At 51.8% G+C, this 19,613-nt stretch overlaps 1 protein-coding gene across 2 annotated transcripts; it reads left to right on the forward strand.

Moving 5' to 3' along the window:
• Nucleotides 1-6,442: 6,442 nt before the first annotated feature.
• On the forward strand, nucleotides 6,443-18,479 carry IBA57 (iron-sulfur cluster assembly factor IBA57). 2 transcript variants are annotated; one of them, XM_028498492.2, is made up of 4 exons: nucleotides 6,445-6,630; nucleotides 6,757-6,853; nucleotides 15,741-16,084; nucleotides 16,520-18,479. In XM_028498492.2, exons 1-4 carry the CDS (start codon nucleotides 6,513-6,515, stop codon nucleotides 16,909-16,911), a joined length of 951 nt encoding a protein of 316 aa, XP_028354293.1. In that variant the 5' UTR covers nucleotides 6,445-6,512; the 3' UTR covers nucleotides 16,912-18,479. The 2 variants fall into 2 exon arrangements, with proteins under 2 accessions (XP_007113988.2, XP_028354293.1); XM_007113926.4 differs by having other exon boundaries at nucleotides 6,443-6,853.
• The last annotated feature ends 1,134 nt before the right edge of the window (nucleotides 18,480-19,613 follow it).

Consider the following 19,613-nt stretch of genomic DNA (forward strand, 5'->3'; position numbering starts at 1 on the left):
CCACATGTATATGTGTATGAATGTCCACATGAATGTGTGTGTGCTTGTATATGTATGTGGGAGTGTGGTGTGTGCACATATGTGTGAGTATACATATATGCATGTGTGTACGTGTCCACTGCTGGCCTCTGGGGACACATGGCTCAGCTCTAGGATGGCTGGGAGAGGAAACCACTTTGCAGGGACCATCCGGGGAGCAAGGGCCAGGTTGAGCCCCTGCAGCTCCTTGGAGACACACTGGTGCCACTCTGTGCCAGGCGACAGGCTCCGCCCAGAGGGGAGGGATATGGCTGAATGAGAACAAAGAACAGCCAGGCCTGCATGCTTAGAGCCCAAGGTGGTAGCTCAAAGGACAGAGGGGTAGTCCTGTCTCAGGCCCTGGCATTATCCAGATGCTGGCCAAAGCCTGCAGTGGTAGCTTTGGTGGGGAGCAAAGGTGAGCACAGTTGGGGAAACAGCTGCTGCCATCAAGGAGCCACGTTGGTCTAGACTTCAGTGATCCTGCTGTCTACCAGCCTCCCTCAGGCCCAAGGCAGGCCCTGAGAGCTTCTCCCAGGTTGCAAACCCTCTCTGGAGTTCCAGGGCCAAGCCCCAAGCCTGGGTGAACCCCAACCCAGCCTGCCTCTGGTCAGATGCCAAATGCAGGCTGAGTCCCTTTCCTTTTTGGGGTCTGACTGGCTGATCCCGGGTTCCAGGTAAGCCCCACCCCAAGGTGAGCCTTGCCCCCAGGTAAGCCCTACCCCTATGAAGTCCCCTGGAAGCAGAGCCTCAGAAGGAAAGCCAATCCAGATCCAGAGCAGGGACTCACCACTCACCTCTCCAAGAGAGGAAAGTCCATGGAACTGGCATCCCTGCATTTGGGGCTGTGCTGCTGGCAGCGTCATCATGAGGAATACTGGGTTTCTGTGGTGGGGAACATGCTGTCCAGCCATGCCTGGCTCCCATCAGTGTGACTGGGTGCAGTGAGCAGCAGAGCTGGTGAAGGACATCTGCAAGGCACTATTGTTGGCTGACACCCTTGCCGTGGCCCCTCCATAGCCTCCCTGCCCCCTGTGTCCCTGAGAGCAGCCTCCTGCAGCCAGTGGAGGGCCTGGAGGACATCAGGACCTCAGGGAGATAAGTGGGCATCCCAGGTGGGGAATAGTGGGAGACTTTAGGGTTCAGAACCACCCGAATGGCAGGAGAGGGCTGGTGAGGAAGGCAGGTGTCCACTCCAAGCAGGGCCCAGAGGTTGGCCTCGATCCTGATGGTCAGTGCTCCCACATCTCAAGGCCATGAGGCACACTTGATGGTGACAGGGTCCCACAAGGGGTGGAAGGTGGGGCATAGGCCCTCAGCATCTGCATGAAAAGAAGCCTTAAGCCAGCAGACAGGGAGACCCTGGGCAGGTTTGTGTTTGGGGAAGAACATTCTGGACTTCACTGTGACAGTGTCCAGGGAAGCCTCCCCCCATCCACAGAGAGGGAGCTTTAGGTCAAGTTCAAGGGGTCAGGACCTCATTCTCTGGGCCCTTCCTGAACAAAGTAACACCAGGATCTCATCCTCTATAACTTGGGTTGGGCTCCTGGTGTAGTTACAGCCTGGGAGTGTCTGGTGGGGCCAGGGCTGGCTCAACGATTTCCTCACTCACTGAGCTGGGGGTCCATGCTGGGGTCCCTCGATGTGGTTTGGACCTCCTTGAAGCATGGTGGCCCAAGAGGACCCAGCAAAGGCCAACTGACTCTTATCACCAGCCCTAAAGTCATATCACTTCACATCACAGCAGTCACAGGCCTGCAGGATCCCTCTCAATGGGCCAGTGTCACATTTTAAGGCCATGTGGAATAGAGAATCTCTGTTGGCCTTGGTCCGCTGGCCCCCCTAGCCATGTGCTGAAGCACCCCTCCCACCCACCCACACACACACACACACACACACACACACACACACAGGGGCACGTGATCTTGGGGCCTCTGCAGCCACTGCCCCCTTCTTTTACCACAGTTCTGATATTGGTCCATAATTCGCCCCATACTGTTTAGCCGGTCCAGTTTCTATCATCTCAGTCCCCCCACTCCTAATTGGTTTAGATACAATTTGAGGCAGCTGGGTCAATGGGAGCAGGACACTGCCCAGGGGCTCCTGGGGAAATCTATTTGCTGCGTGTCTGTGACATGGAAGTAGGATGTGGGTCAAGCTGTGAGTCTCCGTGCTCAGTGGGTTGGTCCAACACCAATCTAGATGTTGCGGTGAAGGTGTGCTTTTAGATGAGATTAACACTGACAATCTGTGGACTTTGATAAAGCAGACCATCCTCCCTAATGTGGGTTGCCCTCATCCAATCAGGTGATGGCCTTAAGAACAAAGACTGAGGTTCCCAAAGAAGTGATTCTCCCTCCAGACTGCCAGTGATGATTACATTTATGGGTCAACTTGACTGGGCCCCGGGGTGCCCAGAACAAGCATGATTCTAGGTGTGTCTATGAGGGTGATTCTGGAAGAGATTCACACTGAATATGCACTCTGAGTAAAACAGATGGCCCTCCCCAGTGTGGGTGGGCCTTGGCCAGTCAGGTGAAGGCTTGAGTAGAACAAAAACGCAGAGTAAGAGAGAACTCCTGCCTGACAGTTTGAGCAAGCACACTGATCTCCTGTCTTCAGACTCAGACTCAGGCTAGAACTCTCCTGAGTCTCCAGCTTGTAGATGGCAGACCTTGGGACTCCTCAGCCTCCATAGTTGAGTGAGCCAATTCCTTATAATAAATCTCTATCGAATTGGTTCTCTTTCTCTGGAGAACCCCAACTAATCAACATCCCATCAGCCACAGGTTGTTAAAAGGGCATCCCAGCTGTGAGGAAAACTGCAAATGGAGGCTCTATTCTGGGAGGTATCTCAGTCAGCTCAGCCTGTGTAACAAATACCATAGACTGGGGGCTCAAACAACAGACATCTATTTCTCATAGTACTGGAAACTGGAAGTCCGAAACCAAGGTGTCAGCACCTGAGGCCGCTCTTCTTGGCGTGTAGACATCTGTCTTCTCCCTGTGTCCTCGCATGGTCTTCCCTTTGTGTGAATCTGTGTCCTCATCTCCTCTTCTTATAAGGGAACCAGTCCTATTGGATTAGGGTCCACCCCAGTGACCTCATTTGACCTTAATCACCTCTTTAAAGACCCCATCTCCAAATACAGCCCCATCCTGAGGTCCTGGGCATTAGGGCTCCATAATGGGAATTTGCGGGGATGCAATGCAACCCATATGAGAAGGCAGATGCCTAACTAAAAGCTCAGTCACCACAGAAGGGGATCCTAACGCATAAGCCTCCTGTCTCAGGAACTTAGGGGCCTGGATGCACCACTGGGGTCCTGTATGTTTTGTGAGCTTTCGATGGGGGTGACTTAGGATTTACTGTCATGTCTTCCCAACTGATGTCACTGGCCATCCCAGGCTAGGGGAGCCAACCTCTGCGTCATACACGTTCCTCCCTCTAACACCAATTTCTTGATGTTCTGAACCACCATAACCATGATCTCATGCCTGAGCCCCGATACCCTAACGGGGTGTCCATCTCCCACCTATGACATAGTATCTAATATGCTCAAGTCTGTTAACTCTCAGAGGTGGAACCCAACCACTAAACTTGGCACTTAATGCTCACCTAACTACTTAAAAAAATCCTCTCAGTGCCTGTATGGCCATGAGGCTGGAGAGCTGAACTGGGGTGCAAAGCCATCGACCCTCGCCCCCCATCTTCTGTGCTCTGGAGCAGGCTGGTGGGTTGAGCCCAGGCCTCCCCATCCCTGCTTCACTGCCTGGTGGGGTCCTCGGGCTGTGTGGGGCCCACCCAGGTCTGTATAGGGGCAGGGCCAGGCCAGGGGAGTGGCTGGAGCAGGATCAGACAGAATGGCCTTGTCTCATTCTCATCCGTTTCCATGGCTGGAGCCAACTCGCCGGCTGCTCAGGGAGATCGTGGAGGGCTTCAGGGAGGGGGATGCCCAGAATGGGGGCAGCTTCCTTCTTCTGACTTTGGGAAGGGAGGAGGCCATGAGGAGAGAATAACAGGAAACAACCCCTGGCCTGGCAGCAGCTGGGAAACAGGGTCTGGGACCCCCATGTCTGCTGATTTTCCAGCTCTCAGATCCCCACCCCTCCCAACAGCTCCAGGGCCCATGGCCTCAGAGGGAGGAGACGCACATGGGATCCAGCAGCAACCTATGCCCCCAGCTGGACCCAGGCCAATGAGTGGGGTTCCTTGGGAGCATCCTGAGGCCAGTCCACAGTTCCCTCCACCTAGACCTGTAGGCATGAGAAGCTGCAGTGAGAGGACCTGAGAAGGAGCAGTAGCCAGGCCATGCCCACATGCAGGGGTCCCCACTGTCAGGCTGGCCAGGCTGGTGCAGAGATCTGGGAAGCCTCCCTGGAGGAGGGAGCCTGAAGCAGTGCTGGTTGGCAGACTCTAGAATGGTGGGAGGTGCTGCCTGCTCTGTTCGCAGAGGCAGCCACCAGCTGAGTGTGGCTCTGGACATTTCAGGGTGGCCCATTCAGTAAGGAGCTAAAAGTTTCATTTGACTTCATTTGAGTTAATTTGCATTTAAGCAGCCCCAGGTGGCAGCAGCGGCCCTGCTGGACCAAGTGGGCTGGGCTTGGCACTGGACTGGAAACATCAGGTAAGGTTCCGGGTGTCCCTGGATCAGCCTGCTGGCCCTTCCCACAGGCTGTGCTGGTGGGAAGCAGGTTTTCTGCTGGCCAAGGGATGGGCTGATGTGAGGCTGGAGGAATGCACCACCCCCCCACCCCATGTTGTCCTCGAATGGTTTCCTCCCTGACCTCACAGGGCTGGTAGGGAGGTGCTGGGTCACCCCAGGAACACAGGCCCAACAGAGGAAGACCTTTTCCATGAAAGGCCAGTGGAACTGCATTCCAGGCCTGGCTGCTCACAACCAGGAAGCCAACTGGGAGGGGACCAAGGGCCTGGAAAACCCTAGGGAGTTCTGGTCAACCAATTTATGTTAATGAGGTGACTTTTGAAAAGCCCCTAAGGATGGGGGCTGGTTGCCAGAACCAACCATGTGATTAGAGGGTTAGAGCTTTCAGCCCCACCCCTTGACCTCTGGGGAGGAGTGATGGTCTGGAGGTTTAATCAACAGCCAATGGCCAATAATTTAATCAATCACATGTAGGTAATGAAGCCTCTGTAAAATCCCAAAAGGACTGGGTTTGGAGAGCTTCTGCGTTGGGGAACACATGGAGATTTGGGGAGAGTGCGGTGTGCTCAGAGGACATGGATGCTCCATACCCCTTCCCACATACCTTGCTCTTTGCTCTCTTCCATCTGGCTGTCCCTGAGTTATATCCTTTTATAACAAATCAGTAATCTGGTAGGTAAAATGTTTCTCTGAGTTCTGTGAGCCACTCTAATAAAGTAATTGAACCCAAGGAGAGGGCTGTTGGAACCTCTAATCTATAGCTGGTTGGTCAGAAGCACAGGTGACAACCTGGACTTCGACTTGCATCTGAAGTGGCAGGGGGAGAGTGTCAGTGTATGAGAGTGTGTGTGGCAGTCTTATGGGATCTCATGCTATCTCCAGGTAGATGGATTAAAAATTGAGTTAAATTGTAAGACACCTAGCTGGTGTCAGAGAATTGTGTGGTGTGGGGGACCCCCCCACACACACATTTAGTGATCAGAAGTGAAGGGTAGTGTGAGAGTATAGGATACACAGGAGTGTCTGTTCTACAAAGGAACTGAAAGCAAAGTTGTACACCCGTCTTCATAGCAGCATTATTCAAAACAGCCAATGGGTGGAAGCAACATAAATGTCCATCAATGGGTGAATGGATAATCCAAATATGGTATACACATACAATGGAATATCATTCAGCCCTTAAAAAGGTTGACATATGCTACATCATGGTGGAACCTGGTAGACACGAGCCAGTTACAAAAGGACAAATACTGCATGACTCCACTTATATGAGTTTCCCAGAGGAGTCAGGTTCATAGAGACAGAGTGGAATGGGGTTCCCAGGGGCTGGGGAGGTAGATAGGGATCTGCGTTTGATGGGGGTGGAGTTTCCGTATGGGATGATGAGAAAGTTCTGGATGATGGGGATGGCTGCAAAAGAGTGTGAACGCGCTTAATGCCCCTGAAATGCGCACCTAAAAATGGTTAAGATGGTAAAGTTTAGGTTATGAGGGCCACACCACTATAAAGCAAGCAGAAACTTCTCTGAGACTCGACGAGGAGGTCAACTGCAGAAGCAGAAGCCAGCTCAGGATAGGTGGGCGGGGGACTGACAGCCCGAGGCCTCGCCCCCGCGCAAGGTCCGCCCACCCTCACCCTGGCCACTCACTCGAGCAACGCTCGCCCGCCTCCCGGGATTGCTGTGGCACTAGCCCGCGCATGCTCGCGCACACCCCGCCCCCGCGCACGCTCCGCTCGCCCGCCTCCAAGTTGTTGTGGCGCGCGCCCGCCCGCCCTCCCGCGCCGCCGCCCGGGCCGCCTCTTCCCGCCGCCTCACTCCTCCCCAAGATGGCGGCCGCAGCGCTGCTCCGGGGAGCGGCTCCAGGGCGCGGCGGCCGGGCCTGGAGCTGGCGGCTGCGCGCTGCCCCGAGGCGTCGCCTGGGCCACAGCTCCTGCCGTCAGCGTGGTGAGCCCGCGGGCAGCGCGGCGTGGGCCTGCTTCCTACTGGGCGAGCGCGCCCTGGTGCGCGTGCGCGGGCCGGACTCTGCGCCCTTTCTCCTGGGTCTGCTGACCAATGAGCTGCCGCTTCCAGGTCCTGCGGCCGGCGAGGCTTCAACTTCGGCGCGCTCGGGCTACGCCCACTTTCTCAACGTCCAGGGACGCACCCTCTATGACGTCATTCTCTACGGGTGAGAGCGGGTTGCGGCCCAGGCTCCGGGGGACCGGGGGAGGGGAGGGGGTATCACCCAGGGGAAGGGCACCCAGTAGCGGGCATGAGAAGGCTTGGAGGATGGGCTCCCATGGAGGGCTCTCAGGGGAGGGGTAGGCACCGGGGAGGGGCGGACAGGGGGCGGAACTAAGGACACCCAGAGGCAGGGCACCTAGGGGAGGACTACCAATGGCCCAGGACGGACATCCAGGAGAGGAGATGCAGGACGGGGCATCCTGGGGAAGGGACACCTGGGAACCTGTGCATAGGGTGGGCCGAGGTGGGCCTCCAAGGGAGGGCACCTGAGGATGGGAGGCGCGCCCAGGGTAGGGAACCTGGGGACCCGCACACAGGGTGGGCTGGGGGTGGGCACCTGGGGGAGGGCACCGGGGCAGGGCAGCCATAGGTGGGCTGGAGCCTGCACCCAGGGATGGGCCAGCGACACTCACCCATGGGAGGGCCTGGGCGCCCCTGCGCCTGGCCTCTGATCCTGCTCAGACCCACTGCACGGAGAAGGGGTCGTGGCACCTGGAGCCACACTGCAGGGAGCAGCCTCTGCGCGACTGGCTTGTGCCACTACTTCCTGAGTTCTCCAGTGTACACACATTTCTGTCCAAAATCTCTCCGTATTCAGTGATTATTAGCGTTTGGTGTTTTACATCAGTCTATGCTGATTTATCATGACTTTCTGTGATGGTCACCAGGATAAGCCAAGTCAGTGGCCTTTAGAGCTATAGAGCTTTCGGTTTTCACTTGCTTAGCTTTCTCAGACTTTCTCAGAGGTTCTTTTAGAACCTCTCATGCAGTTGCAGGTCGTTGCTCTGCCTGAAACCGCCCTGGAAACTCCAATGTCCCTCTTCTATTGTGGGTTCTTGTCTGCATCTTCCTCAGTGCCTGCCTGCTGGAGGAGTATGTTCTTTAGTGGCTTGTTGAGAGGTAGGATACTTCAGGTGGACCTTTGACTCCTTCAAATGGTTTTACCTGATAGCTTGGCTGGGCATAAAACTCTAGGCTGAAAATCGTCCCTGAAAACATTGAAGCCACAGGTAGCATTGCTGTCAAGAAGCCTGGTGCCTTTTTATTTTTGAGCCTTTGTGTGTGACTGCTTTTTCTTTGGACACTCTTCGGGGCTCTTTTTCATCCTGATGTCTTGAAGTGTTATGGCGATGTGTTGTATTTTGGGTCTTCTTTCACGTCATGTTGCTGGGCACTTGGTGGGCTGTATGACTCTGGAACGGGTCAGTAAAGTATGACCCTTGGGCAGATCCAGCTCTCTGTTTTCATAAGTAAAGTTTGATTGGAATGCTACATGCCCATTTGTTTGTATACTGTGTGGCTACTTTCATTTTCCAATGGCAAAAGTATAATTAATAATATAATAATGTGGTAGAGACCGTGTGGCCGCAAACCTAAATTATTTACAGTCTGGTTCTTTACAGAAAAGGTTTGTTGTCATTATCTGTTTTATGTAATTATTACCTTCCCAGTAGTTGCTTTAATCTCTTTTAGAAACTGCATTCTTTGATTATCTTAAACCCTCTGTGTCAGTAATTTTCAGTTAATCTATCAGTGTTGTAATGATGTTGTTTCGGTCCCCAAATTTTCTTCCTTGAGTCTCCAGTCTGCCTTTACATCTTTCTGTGTTTGCATTCTTGTTATAATGAATTTATATCCTCATAAGTCACTCTACAGTGTAAAATTTTTTTGTTTCTAGGGTTTTTTTTCTTCATACTTTTCCTCAGATTTGAAACATTTTTGCTTAGCTGCTGGGCCAGCAGTTCTTGTCACCAAGCATGTATGTGGTGGCTCTTTCCACACATTGTGTATGCCCTGATTTGTCCTATAGTGGAGTTTGTTTTTCTCTCTCTGTTAATTCCTGAGAATGGGGTATCACTGTGCCACTTGCTGTCTGTGTGCTGAGGGAATTGGGGTGCACTGTGATGATGCCCCCTGACCCCAGGTGCTCTTCTGAGATTCCAACTCAAAGTCCTTTGTGGGGAGTGCCACCCCGAGGGGTGGGGTGGGGTCTTCATTCCATCAGAAAGAGACAGCCTGAGTTAGTGGCCACACTTCTCCTGAGCAGTTAGAGGAGAGAAGACATGAGAACACTCCCTCAGATTTCTGCTTTTGGGCCTGGGGGCTTGGTAAACAATGTCCAGATTTATCTCTCCCATTTCTGCTCTGGGGCATGAGGTGCCAAGCCTGCTGGCCTTCCACCCCATCGCTATGCCTCTGTTCTGGTCTGATGCCTGCTGTTAGTTCATGGGATGTGATCCTTCCCCTCCTGGTTGCTCTTGGCCCTTTACCTACATCTGATCTCACTGAGCTCTGCTCTCTGGGGAGAGGGACACACTGGCAACTGGCTGTCCCGCCTGGGAGCCTGGGACCTTCCTGCTTTCTTCGTGCTTGCTCTCTGCCTGGTGTTTTCTCTACATCCTCTCTCTGGAATTTTTCTTTCTCTTTATTTTTTGGCCATGCTGCGCAGCTTGCGGGACTTTAGTTCCCGGACCGGGGATTGAACTCAGGCCACCGCAGTGAAAGCCTGGAATCCTAACCACTAGACCATCAGGGAACTCCCTGGAATTTTTCATTTAAACTGTCACGCTTCTAGTTTCCCGTCCTTGAGTTGTTCCTTCCTCAGTGCACCCTGGTCCAGATGTAGGAGCATCTCTCAGACAAAGCTTTAGCTTTTTGTTTTTGTTTTTTTTAATAGATCTTTATTGGAGTATAATTGCTTCACAATACCGTATTAGTTTCTGTTGTACAACAAAGTGAATCAGCCATATGCATACGTATATCCCCATATCCCGTCCCTCTTAAGCCTCCCTCCCACCCTCCCTATCCCACCTCTCTAGGTCATTGCAAAGCACCGAGCTGGTCTCCCTGTGCTATGCTGCTGCTTCCCACTAGCTATCGATTTTACATTTGGTAGTGTACATGTCGATGCTACTCTCACTTCGCCCCAGCTTCCCCCTCCCTGCTCCGTGTTCTCAAGCCCATTCTCTATGTCTATGTCTTTATTCCTGCCCTGCTACTAGGTTCATCAGTACCATTTTTTTTTGATTCCATATATGTGTGTTAGCATACGGCATTTTTCTCTTTCTGACTTCACTCTGTATGACAGACTCTAGGTCCATCCACCTCACTACAAATAACTCAATTTCATTTCTTTTTATCGCTGAGTAATATTCCATTGTATATATGTGCCACATCTTCTTTATCCGTTCATCTGTCAGTGGACGTTTAGGTTGCTTCCATGTCCTGGCTATTGTAAATAGTGCTGCAATGAACATTGTGGTGTATGTCTCTTTTTGAATTATGGTTTTCTCAGGGTATATGCCCAGTAGTGGGATTGCTGGGTCATACGGTAGTTCTATTTTTAGTTTTTTACAGAACCTCCAACCATTCTCCATAGCAGTTGTATCAGTTTACATTCCTACCAACAAGCTTTTTGTTTTTAGAGTAGACTTTATAGGGAGTTCCCTGGTGGCCTAGTGGTTAGGATTCCAAACTTTCACTGATGTGGCCTGGGTTCAGTCTCTAGTCAGGAAACTGAGATCCTGCAAGCCACGTGGCGTGGCTAAAAGAAAAAAGAAAAAGTAGACTTTTTAGACCAATTTTAGGTTCATAGCAAAATTTAGGGGAATGTACAGAGACATCTTATATACTCTCTGCCCCCACGCATGCATAGTCTCCCCCATTATCAACCTCTTCCTCCAAAGTAGTATGTTATTTACAATCGATGAGCCTGCATTAACACCAAAATTACTCAGAGTCCTTAATTCACATTAGGTTTCACTGCTGGTGCTGGACAAATTGGACAAATGTATAATAATGTGTATGTACTATTATAATATATATGGTAGTTTCACGGCCCCTAAATATCCTCTGTGCTCTACCTATTCAACCCTCCCTTCCTCCTAACTCCTCACAACCACTGAAAGGATCTTTTTGGATCTGGAACTGTCTCCATAGTTTCACTTTTTCCAGAATGTCATGTAGTTGGAATCATAGAGTATGCAACCTTTTCAGATTGACTTCTTTCATTTAATAATATACATTTGTGTCCTCCATGTCTTTTCAGGGCTTGATAGCTCATTTTAGTGTTGAATAATAGTCCATTGTTTGGATGTACCAGTTTATGTATCCATCTACTGAAGGATTTCAGCAGTTGCTTCCATATTGTTGCAATTATGAATAAAGGTGCTATAAACATCTGTGTACAGGTTTCTGTGTGGCGGTTAGTTTTCGTCTCCTTTAGGTAAATACCAGGGAGTGTGATTGCTGGATTGTAAGGTAAGAATATGTGTAGTTTTGTAGGAAACCACCGAAGTATCTTCCAAAGTGGCTGTACCATTTTGCATTCCCACCAGCAGTGAATGAAGACTTTCCGTTGCTCCATAACCTCACCAACATTTGGTGGTGTCAGCGTTCTGGATTTTGATCATTGTAATAGGTGTGTAATGGTAGCTTGTTTTTTTAATTTGCTTTTCCCCCTTGACGTATGACGTGGAGCATCGTTTCATGTGCTGTTTGCCACCTATCTTTGGGGCGGTGTTTGTTGAGGTCTTTGGCCCATTTTTAATCAGGTTGTTTGTTTCCTTATTTGAGTTGTAAGTGGTTTTGTATATTTTGAGTGATAGTCCTTTGTCAGATGTGACTTTTCAGACCTTTTCTCCCAGTCTGTGGCTTGACTCCTCATCCTCTCAGCTGAGGCTTTGTGTTTTGAAAGTCTTTCCTCATTCTGACCATGTGTTTGTTTCCTGGGCCTCTGTCTTCATGATGGAGGCCTTAAGTGCTGGCTGCAGAGGAGATGCTCCAGGTTTTGGTTCTGGGCTGCTCTGGCTTTTGTGGGACACACTGAAGTCTCTGTCCACGGGTTTCTGGAGGGTGTCTCCAGGGGCCATCCCGCCAGGGTTGCCTGGTGAGGATTCGGATGGTCCACTGTTCCCTTGTTTCTCTCCATGCCTGGTTCCCCCGGTGCTCATCTCAGCTGGCTCCATGCTGAGTCTGGTCTCGGCAGGTTCCTGGTCTGTGTGTACCCAGCAGAGGGAAGGTGGGAAGTGGGGCTAGTGCATCTCTGCCCAGGACCTCATGGCTCCTATGGCAACCCTACTGAGCCTCCATTTAACCCATGTCTCTTCTGCCCTCCTGCTGTGGCCGTGATCTGTGGGCCCCTGGATTGTCTGCTTCCTGCCTTGTGGGGAGCGTGCAGGGCTCCATATACTCAGTCCCCCATGGGCACACTGTAGGCTGTTCCCCTAGGCGACTTGGAGCATGCCAGCCTGACAGGGTCCTCCATGTACAGTCCTGCAGCAGTCCAAGGCCCCTGGTGAGTGCCGCCACTCCTTGACAGGCATTTGGGTCTGGTCTCTGTGCACCTGTGTGTCCCTTACCTGCTAGCCCCCTTGTGCCCCATGCCTGCCCTTGCCCCATGACCTGGTACCTGCAGTGCCCCTGAGGGGATCTGTTTATGTGTGAAGACCCTGGCCGTGGGCAGAGCTGGGTCCAGGGCTGCACTCGAGGAGTGAGGTCCCAGTGTTTATGGGGGTGGTGGGTACCGGGGTGTCAGGTACTGTGCAGGGCATCGGGCTGCTGGAGGAGGACACTCTGGACGTTCTGGACAAGGGGTTAGGTGGGCTTGACCGTCCCTTTTTGGATTTTCACACAGCCTGCGTCCTGGGCAGGAGGGTGGGTGAGGATGGACACCTGGGATTGCACTGCCACCACATGCTATATCCAGGTCCTGCCCGCCAGGCCGGCTGGGGAGGCTGCAGGTGCCCCTCGACCTTCCTTTTCCTGCTGCTGCAGTTGTGCCCCTAGGAGGGGCTCCCAGGCTTAGCAAATAAAATTGTGCGTTGCCCAGGTAAATCTCAAACAGACACGGGTGACTTTTTAGGAGGTGACCTATGCAGTATTTGGGAAATACATATACTAAAGACATTATTAACTGTTTTCTGAAATTGAAATTTGACTGGACATCCTGTGTTTTATCTGGCAGCTGTACTCAGGGGCACTTTGCGATGTCTGGGGATATTTGTGGTTGTCATTCAGGCATGGATTCTCCTTGCATCTAGTGGGCTGGGCCCAGGGGTGCTCTCAGCGCTCAGCAGTGCCCAGAATGGCCCCACAGAGAGTGTTCCAGCCCACACATTGGCCGTGCCGGCCAAGAAAGCTGCCCTGAGCGTAGGCTCACCCTACTTCACCCCTTCTTCTTCTCACCTGTCCCCTGTCACTCAGCTGCAGCAGGGGCAGCAGACAGTCTGATTTGGGGTGGTGGGGAGCAGGGGTGCATTGCAGCTTTGTTAGTCCTGAGGGGCTGAATGGCACATGGCCATTTGCACAGAAAATGTCTGAGCCCAGAACCTGGCCCTGCCCCACCCAATTTGTCTTGAACCCTGTAGAACATCCGCCCCATGAGTGACATGGGGGCATCAGCCTGGGGCCTGTCTACCCTGGCATCCTGGTGGTCCCTTCACCAGCCCTTCTCGGGGCCCTCCCCATGCTGGGCCTCCTCCCTCCTTGGGTATGGCTTTACCCGCATCTCTCCCTCTTCACCCCGAGGTTTACTCTCCCCTACAGCCTCACATTCTGTCCACCCATGCCCAATTCCTCCCCTTGCCAGTATTTCATACTGTTTCTGTCTGCATCCTTTATCAGATATTTAAAAAATAAAAATGTACCTGCACATGGTTAAAAAACCTAATAACATTAAAAGGCTTTTGATGAAAATTGACCGACTGCTGTCTTCCTTCTCACTGGCATGGACCAATCTTCTCCAGAGGCAGCTCCTTTTTCTTCTTTTCAACTTTTTATTTCGAAATAATTATAGATTTACAGTTAGCCACAAAAAAATGAACAGGGATGTCCCATATACCCTTCACCCAGTTCCTGCAGTAGCATCGTCTTGCCTGCTATAGTCCAGGGTCACAATTGGGATGCATGTCATGGGCTAGCCACAGGGCGCGCTCAGGTTCTCCCAGATTTCCACGTGCTCTCATGCATGCAGCTCTGATTTGATCACACATGTAGACCTGTGTAACCTCGATCAAGACAGAGCTGCTCCATTACCATCAGGCTCCCTTCTGCCCTCTGTGGGCATACTGCCCTTCTCATCCCCTCAGCCCTGCTCGCTCTCCACCTTTATGATCGTGTCATTTCAGGAATATCGTACAAACAGAGTCTTCTGAGATTGGGTTTCACTCACCTTGATGCCCTTTGGCTTCATCAGTAGTCTGTTCCTTTTCCCTGCCGAGTAGTATTCCATTGAGGGAATGGACCACAGTTTGTTTAACCATTCACCAACTGAAGGATATTTTGATTTCATTTCTTGGCTGTTAAGAATAAAACTTCCTCTAACATTCATGCACAGGTTTTATGTGAATACCTGGGGTGTTTTCTGGGATAAATACCCAGGAGTACAATGGTTGGGTTGTGTGGTAGCTGCATGTTTAGTTTTATAAAGGACTGCAAAACATTTTCCAGAATGTCTGTTCCATTTACATTCCCACCAGCAAGGCTGAATGATCCAGCTTCTCTGCATCCTCACTGCCTTGGATGTTCTTATTTCTGATAGTTGTGCCGTGGTATCTCATCGTGGTTTCAATTTGCCTTTGTTTCATGATAAGTGACTTTGAACTTCTTTCCATGTGGTTATCTGAGGCAGCGTCTTTGAACTCTTCTGGTTTTTTTTTTTTGCGTTTTAATTCCATCCGTAAGTGATCCTTTTTCCACCCCTTAGCTGATCTCATTTTTGACCTTCTTTGAGGACTGTTTGGAAGGTGAGGTGCTAACCTGACTTGCTGCTACAGCCTGCTGTGTTCCGATTTCTGCACATGGTTGTCCCTGTCCTTATTGGACCCATGGCTGATATATGCATGGACATGACAGGGTTTATGCTGTAAGGTGAACCCACCAAGCAAGCTTCTGTAGCTCTTTCCTCGGGGGGTGACTGGCTGCTCCAGGGCAGCACTTAACCCTTTCCTGCCTGGGGAGGGGGTTGGGGGCACAGCTGATGGGTTCTGGAGGAGGGGTCTGGGGTACCAGCTGATGACCTTTCTCTCTTAAACGTGCTCCTGGAAGGTCTTACCCGCTTCTGTGTCTCAGCGCCCACCCAGCTGTGGGTCCTTGCTTAAGCCACATCTATAACCAAGACTCCAGCCATGTACTCCTGGGTCCTGGATGTCTCCACTTAGGGCCCCTCCACCATGTCTGATGGTGCACTGGCCTCTCCTCTGTGCTCATCTGTCTGTAAGGGCCCCATCATCCATCCGTCAATGACAACAGGATCTGGGGTCATTCCAGTGGGTGTGGGCTGCCTGAAGTGAGGGTTAGGAGGGTTCTGGCGCCCTGATCAGGTTGCGGAGCTTCCCTAGGGGAGGTGGGAGGTGGGCATGGGCAGGGTGTGGCCTCACCATGCATCTCACCTGCGTCAGCTGTCTGCTGTCCTCCCAGCTCTTCCTGCCTGCCCACATCCCTCCTGAAATCCATTGTGCGCCCTGCCTTAGGACCTTTGGCTTCTCAGTGGCTTCTCAGGGCTGGAGGAGGCAAATTCTGGACTTCAGTGTGGCCATCTGTGCCTTTCTGCCTCACCTTGCACACCGGACACCACTGTGGTCCCAGGGCCCTGCTTCCCACCTGTTGGGCCAAGCCCTCTCCTCCACCTGCCAGACTGTTTCCTGGGGTTTCCTCCCTGGGTTGGGAGGGGTGATGGCCACGAGGTCTCCAGCACATGCTGTGCTGTGCTGCTTTACTAGGTGGTCCAAGTTGCACTTGGGAGGCACAGCCGCGTATATCTGTGGCCTGACTCCATGCACTTCCCACGGTGTGCCCTGCCCGCCCCCATGCACCCCTTCCTCTCCCCGCAGGCTCCCTGAGGGCTCCCATGAGCAGCCCACTTTCCTCCTGGAGTGTGACAGCTCAGTGCTGGATGCACTGCAGAGGCACCTGGTGCTGCACAAGATCAGGCGGAGGGTCACCGTGGAGCCATGCCCCGAGCTGCGCGTGTGGGCCGTGCTGCCCTGTGCCCCTGAGGAGGCCGGCAGGGCTGTGCTGCTTCAGGAGGAGGCCGAGTGCACCGCCATCCTCACCCGTGATCCCCGGACTGCTCGCATGGGCTGGCGGCTCCTCTCCCAGGATGAGGGCTCAGCTCTGGTGCCCGGGGGCCGTCTTGGGGACCTCCAGGATTATCACCGACACCGGTACCAGCAAGGTATGGACATGGGGTTGGACCTGGGGAAGGGTTGGGGGTAGAGGGGTGGTGCTGGATGGGGGCGGAAGGACAGGGTGGGATGGGAAGGGACCGGAGGGGTGTGACACAGAGCCCTGGGGAAATTGTGTGGTGAACCCAGGCACTGGGAGGAGCCAGGGGAGAGAGCAGAGATCTCGGGTCAGGGGTAGGGTCTTCTTCTTTAGTGGGTAGTATTGAGGGCCAGACCAAGGTGCTCACCCAGGGACCAGAGTGCGGGGCTGGAGTAGGGACCTGGAGGATGGGGAGGGACAAGAGGGGGACCTAGGAGGGACCCAGAGGATTGTGGCGGGTCAGATGGTGGGACTCCTACAGGCCAGTACCCCCGGCCACTCTTGGTTGAGCCCCCAGCTCTGGAGGACACCTTAGATCTCACCAAGCCTCTCCCTACCTCTACAGGCGTTCCCGAGGGGGTCCACGACCTGCCCCCAGGAGTAGCCCTACCGCTGGAGTCTAACCTGGCCTTCATGAATGGCATCAGCTTCACCAAGGGCTGCTACATTGGCCAGGAGCTGACGGCTCGCACCCACCACATGGGTGTCATCCGAAAGCGCCTCTTCCCAGTACAGCTCTCAGGCCCCCTCCCTGTGGGCAGCATTGCCCCTGGCACCTCTGTGCTCACCAAGTCGGGGCAGGCAGCTGGCAAGTACAGGGCAGGCCTGGGGGACGTGGGTCTGGCTCTGTTGCGGTCTGAGAAAATCAAGGGTCCTCTCCACATCAGAACCTCTGAGAGTGGCCTTGTGGCCCTAACTGCATCTGTGCCAGACTGGTGGCCCACATCCACTAAGTAGCCCTGGATGTCCCTGCAATCCTGTACAGGGCCTCTGCTTATCTGCTGCACCCTGTAGGCCAGCCCCCACTTCCTAGGGTGGCCCAGTTGAAAGAATACCCCTTTGGAGTGTCCCCAAGTATATGTGGGCCTCCCAGAGCTGCAGGCATGGTGGGGCATGCTGCTGCAGCCCAGGTGTTCCCAGCCCATCATGCTTCCTGTGGAGGGTCGTATGCTCAGGCTGGCTGTCCTCTCCTGGTGGCTTTGTGGCTGGAGCATCAGGAGCCCTCCTGAGGACTGAGGGTGGGTAGAAGTGAGTCCTGCGCCTGCCTCTTTGCTGAGCAGAGGCCCAGCTTCCACTAGGCCCTGGATGAGATTCCGAACCATATAGATCTAGAGTTAGTTCATCCATCAGCCAAGGGCAGGATGCTCCAGGATGCCTCTGGGCTGTCCGCACCCCTCTGAGCTTGCTTGGTCAGGCCTGGAAAGGAGGCTTCTCAGTGTCTGGGGTGGCTGAAGGGGCAAGTGGGCTCTGGGAATGGTCTTACCATGTTGGCTTGGGGGCATGTCTCAGGGTGGGAATTTCCTGGGGCCAGGTGGAGTGGCAGTGTCTGCGAGTGGAGGCACATGCACTGCTCACACCCACCTGAGCCCTCCGAGGTGTACTTCTGTGCTCAGGGGTGCCAGCTGGGGGAGCCCCAATACCATTTTATGCCAGGGTAGCACATCTCCACAGCTTCGACCCCACGATGGCATTGGCAGCCCCCTCTCCCCACCATAGCCCTCATGAGCTCAGGGGAGGAGTGGCTGCCCTGGGACGGCAGTGCCCAGGGTGCAGAGAGGAGTTTCTGCTTGGCTTACTTGCTGCTGTTTTCTGATGTAGTCATGTCTTCACAGTAAGAGGGTGACTTACTTCCCCACTTTAAACCACTGACCTCCATTTTCCCACTGCAATGTGAATCTCGTGGTTACTGGGTGTCCTACCTGATGCCTCAGAGTGGCTATTAAAGTGTGACCCACAACTGGCCCATGTGGAACTCTGGTTTCTTTTCCCCTTAACTTTATTTATTTATTTTAAATTTTTATTGTAGTTTAGTTGATTTGCAATGTTGTGTTTGTTTCTGCTGTACAGCAATCAGTTACACATATATCCACCCTTTTTGAGATTCTTTTTCCATATAGGTCATTACACAGTATTGAGGAGAGCTCCCTGTGCTATACAGTAGGTCCTTATTATCTATTTTATATATAGTAGTATGTATATGTCAATCCCAATCTCCCAATTTATCTCTCCCCCACCCCCCGCCACTTCCCACCATGGTAACTATAAGTTTGTTTTCTACATCTGTGACTCTATTTCTGTTTTGTAAATAAGTTCATTTGTACCATTTTTTTTAAGATTCTGCTTTTAAGCGATATCATATGATATTTGTCTTTCTCTGTCTGACTTACTTCACTCAGTATGACAATCTCTAGGTCAATCCATGTTGCTGCAAATGACATCATTTCATTCTTTTTTATGGCTGAGTAATATTCCATTGTATATATGTACATTTTTTTTAAAGATTTCAACAAATGTATACAATATATATTGAGCACTAATTCCTGTACAGCTTATTCTTACTAGTTTGGATCCAGCTATTCCAATGTATTATGAACCAGTTAGCTGTCCATGTCTTTTAAAACAAGTCTCAGCTGAAATCTCAGAACAATCACAGCAAAAGCCGTGGAATAATGGAAGAATTAGATGTTTCCATCATAATTAAGACTAAGGATCCATGACGGGCAGCAGAGAGCATTCAAGGATAAAAATCAAGTTTTCTACCTAGGTTAGATAGTAACTGAATTGGGATCTTAGAATTCCCAACTTTTATTTGGTGTAGTAATAAGATACAAAAAAGGCAGGGGCACCTTTTTTTCCTAAATGGAAACCTTCACCAAAAGAGGTTAGACGACTTCAAGGCAAGTTCTTTCTCCAAAATAAGTAAATGACATCAGTTCTAATTCTTCCTGAGGTTACAAACCAACCATCAGGATATTATTAACTCATGTCTAGGAGGGAAATTGGGAGGTAGGGAGAGGTAAGGCCTCAGCAGAGAAAGCAAGTTTTAAGTAGGGAGACAGCCAGCTTCTGTCCTGAAGTTATTGCTAGGTTGTAACTGAGCTGCATACATGTAGACCTGTTTCACAGAGGAATTGAGTAGATGAATCCTTTGTTAAACTGATAGGCACCGTAAACTGTAGTATTTACTGTCCAGCAGAAAGGTGAAAGATGATGTCTTTACAGGGAAATCTCTTGATGCCCCCAGTTTCTACAAAGGCTGTGGCCAAGAATCAAATCATCCAGGACTTGGTATAATGTCAAGGTAAATGATCCAGTGTTCAGCTGACAACCACTTTGTAAAATTATTTCACTCCCCCAAAAAGGGATTAGTGGTTGATGGAGAGCATTAAGCATGTCTGTACCAATAAACAGGTCCCCTTAGAGGTTTCCCACTGCTTTCCACAGTCATGATTGCTTCTTCTAGTCTGAGAGATCTTGGCTGCAAGGGGTGGGGGTGACTGCCAAGGCTCTCAGGTGTTTAAGGCTTTGCATAGCTCATCCAGTGGTAATGGGGGCACATACAGCTTTTCTGATAGTACATAGTATGTATGTTTGTGCTTGGCTAAGCTTCTCCAGCAAACTTAAGCTCTTCTAGTGGTGAAAAGACCCTAGGAGGGCTC

This window comes from Physeter macrocephalus, chromosome 2 (genome assembly GCF_002837175.3).
Source record: "Physeter macrocephalus isolate SW-GA chromosome 2, ASM283717v5, whole genome shotgun sequence".
Classification (NCBI taxonomy): domain Eukaryota; kingdom Metazoa; phylum Chordata; class Mammalia; order Artiodactyla; family Physeteridae; genus Physeter; species Physeter macrocephalus.

Excerpts from the sequence above, each read along its gene's own strand:
- IBA57 (XM_007113926.4), top strand. The coding sequence starts at position 6,513 with ATGGCGGCCGCAGCGCTGCTCCGGGGAGCGGCTCCAGGGCGCGGCGGC. Across the intron at positions 6,854-15,740 it reads TATGACGTCATTCTCTACGG|GCTCCCTGAGGGCTCCCATG; the intron begins GTGAGAGCGGGT and ends CTCTCCCCGCAG. Across the intron at positions 16,085-16,519 it reads CCGACACCGGTACCAGCAAG|GCGTTCCCGAGGGGGTCCAC; the intron begins GTATGGACATGG and ends CTACCTCTACAG.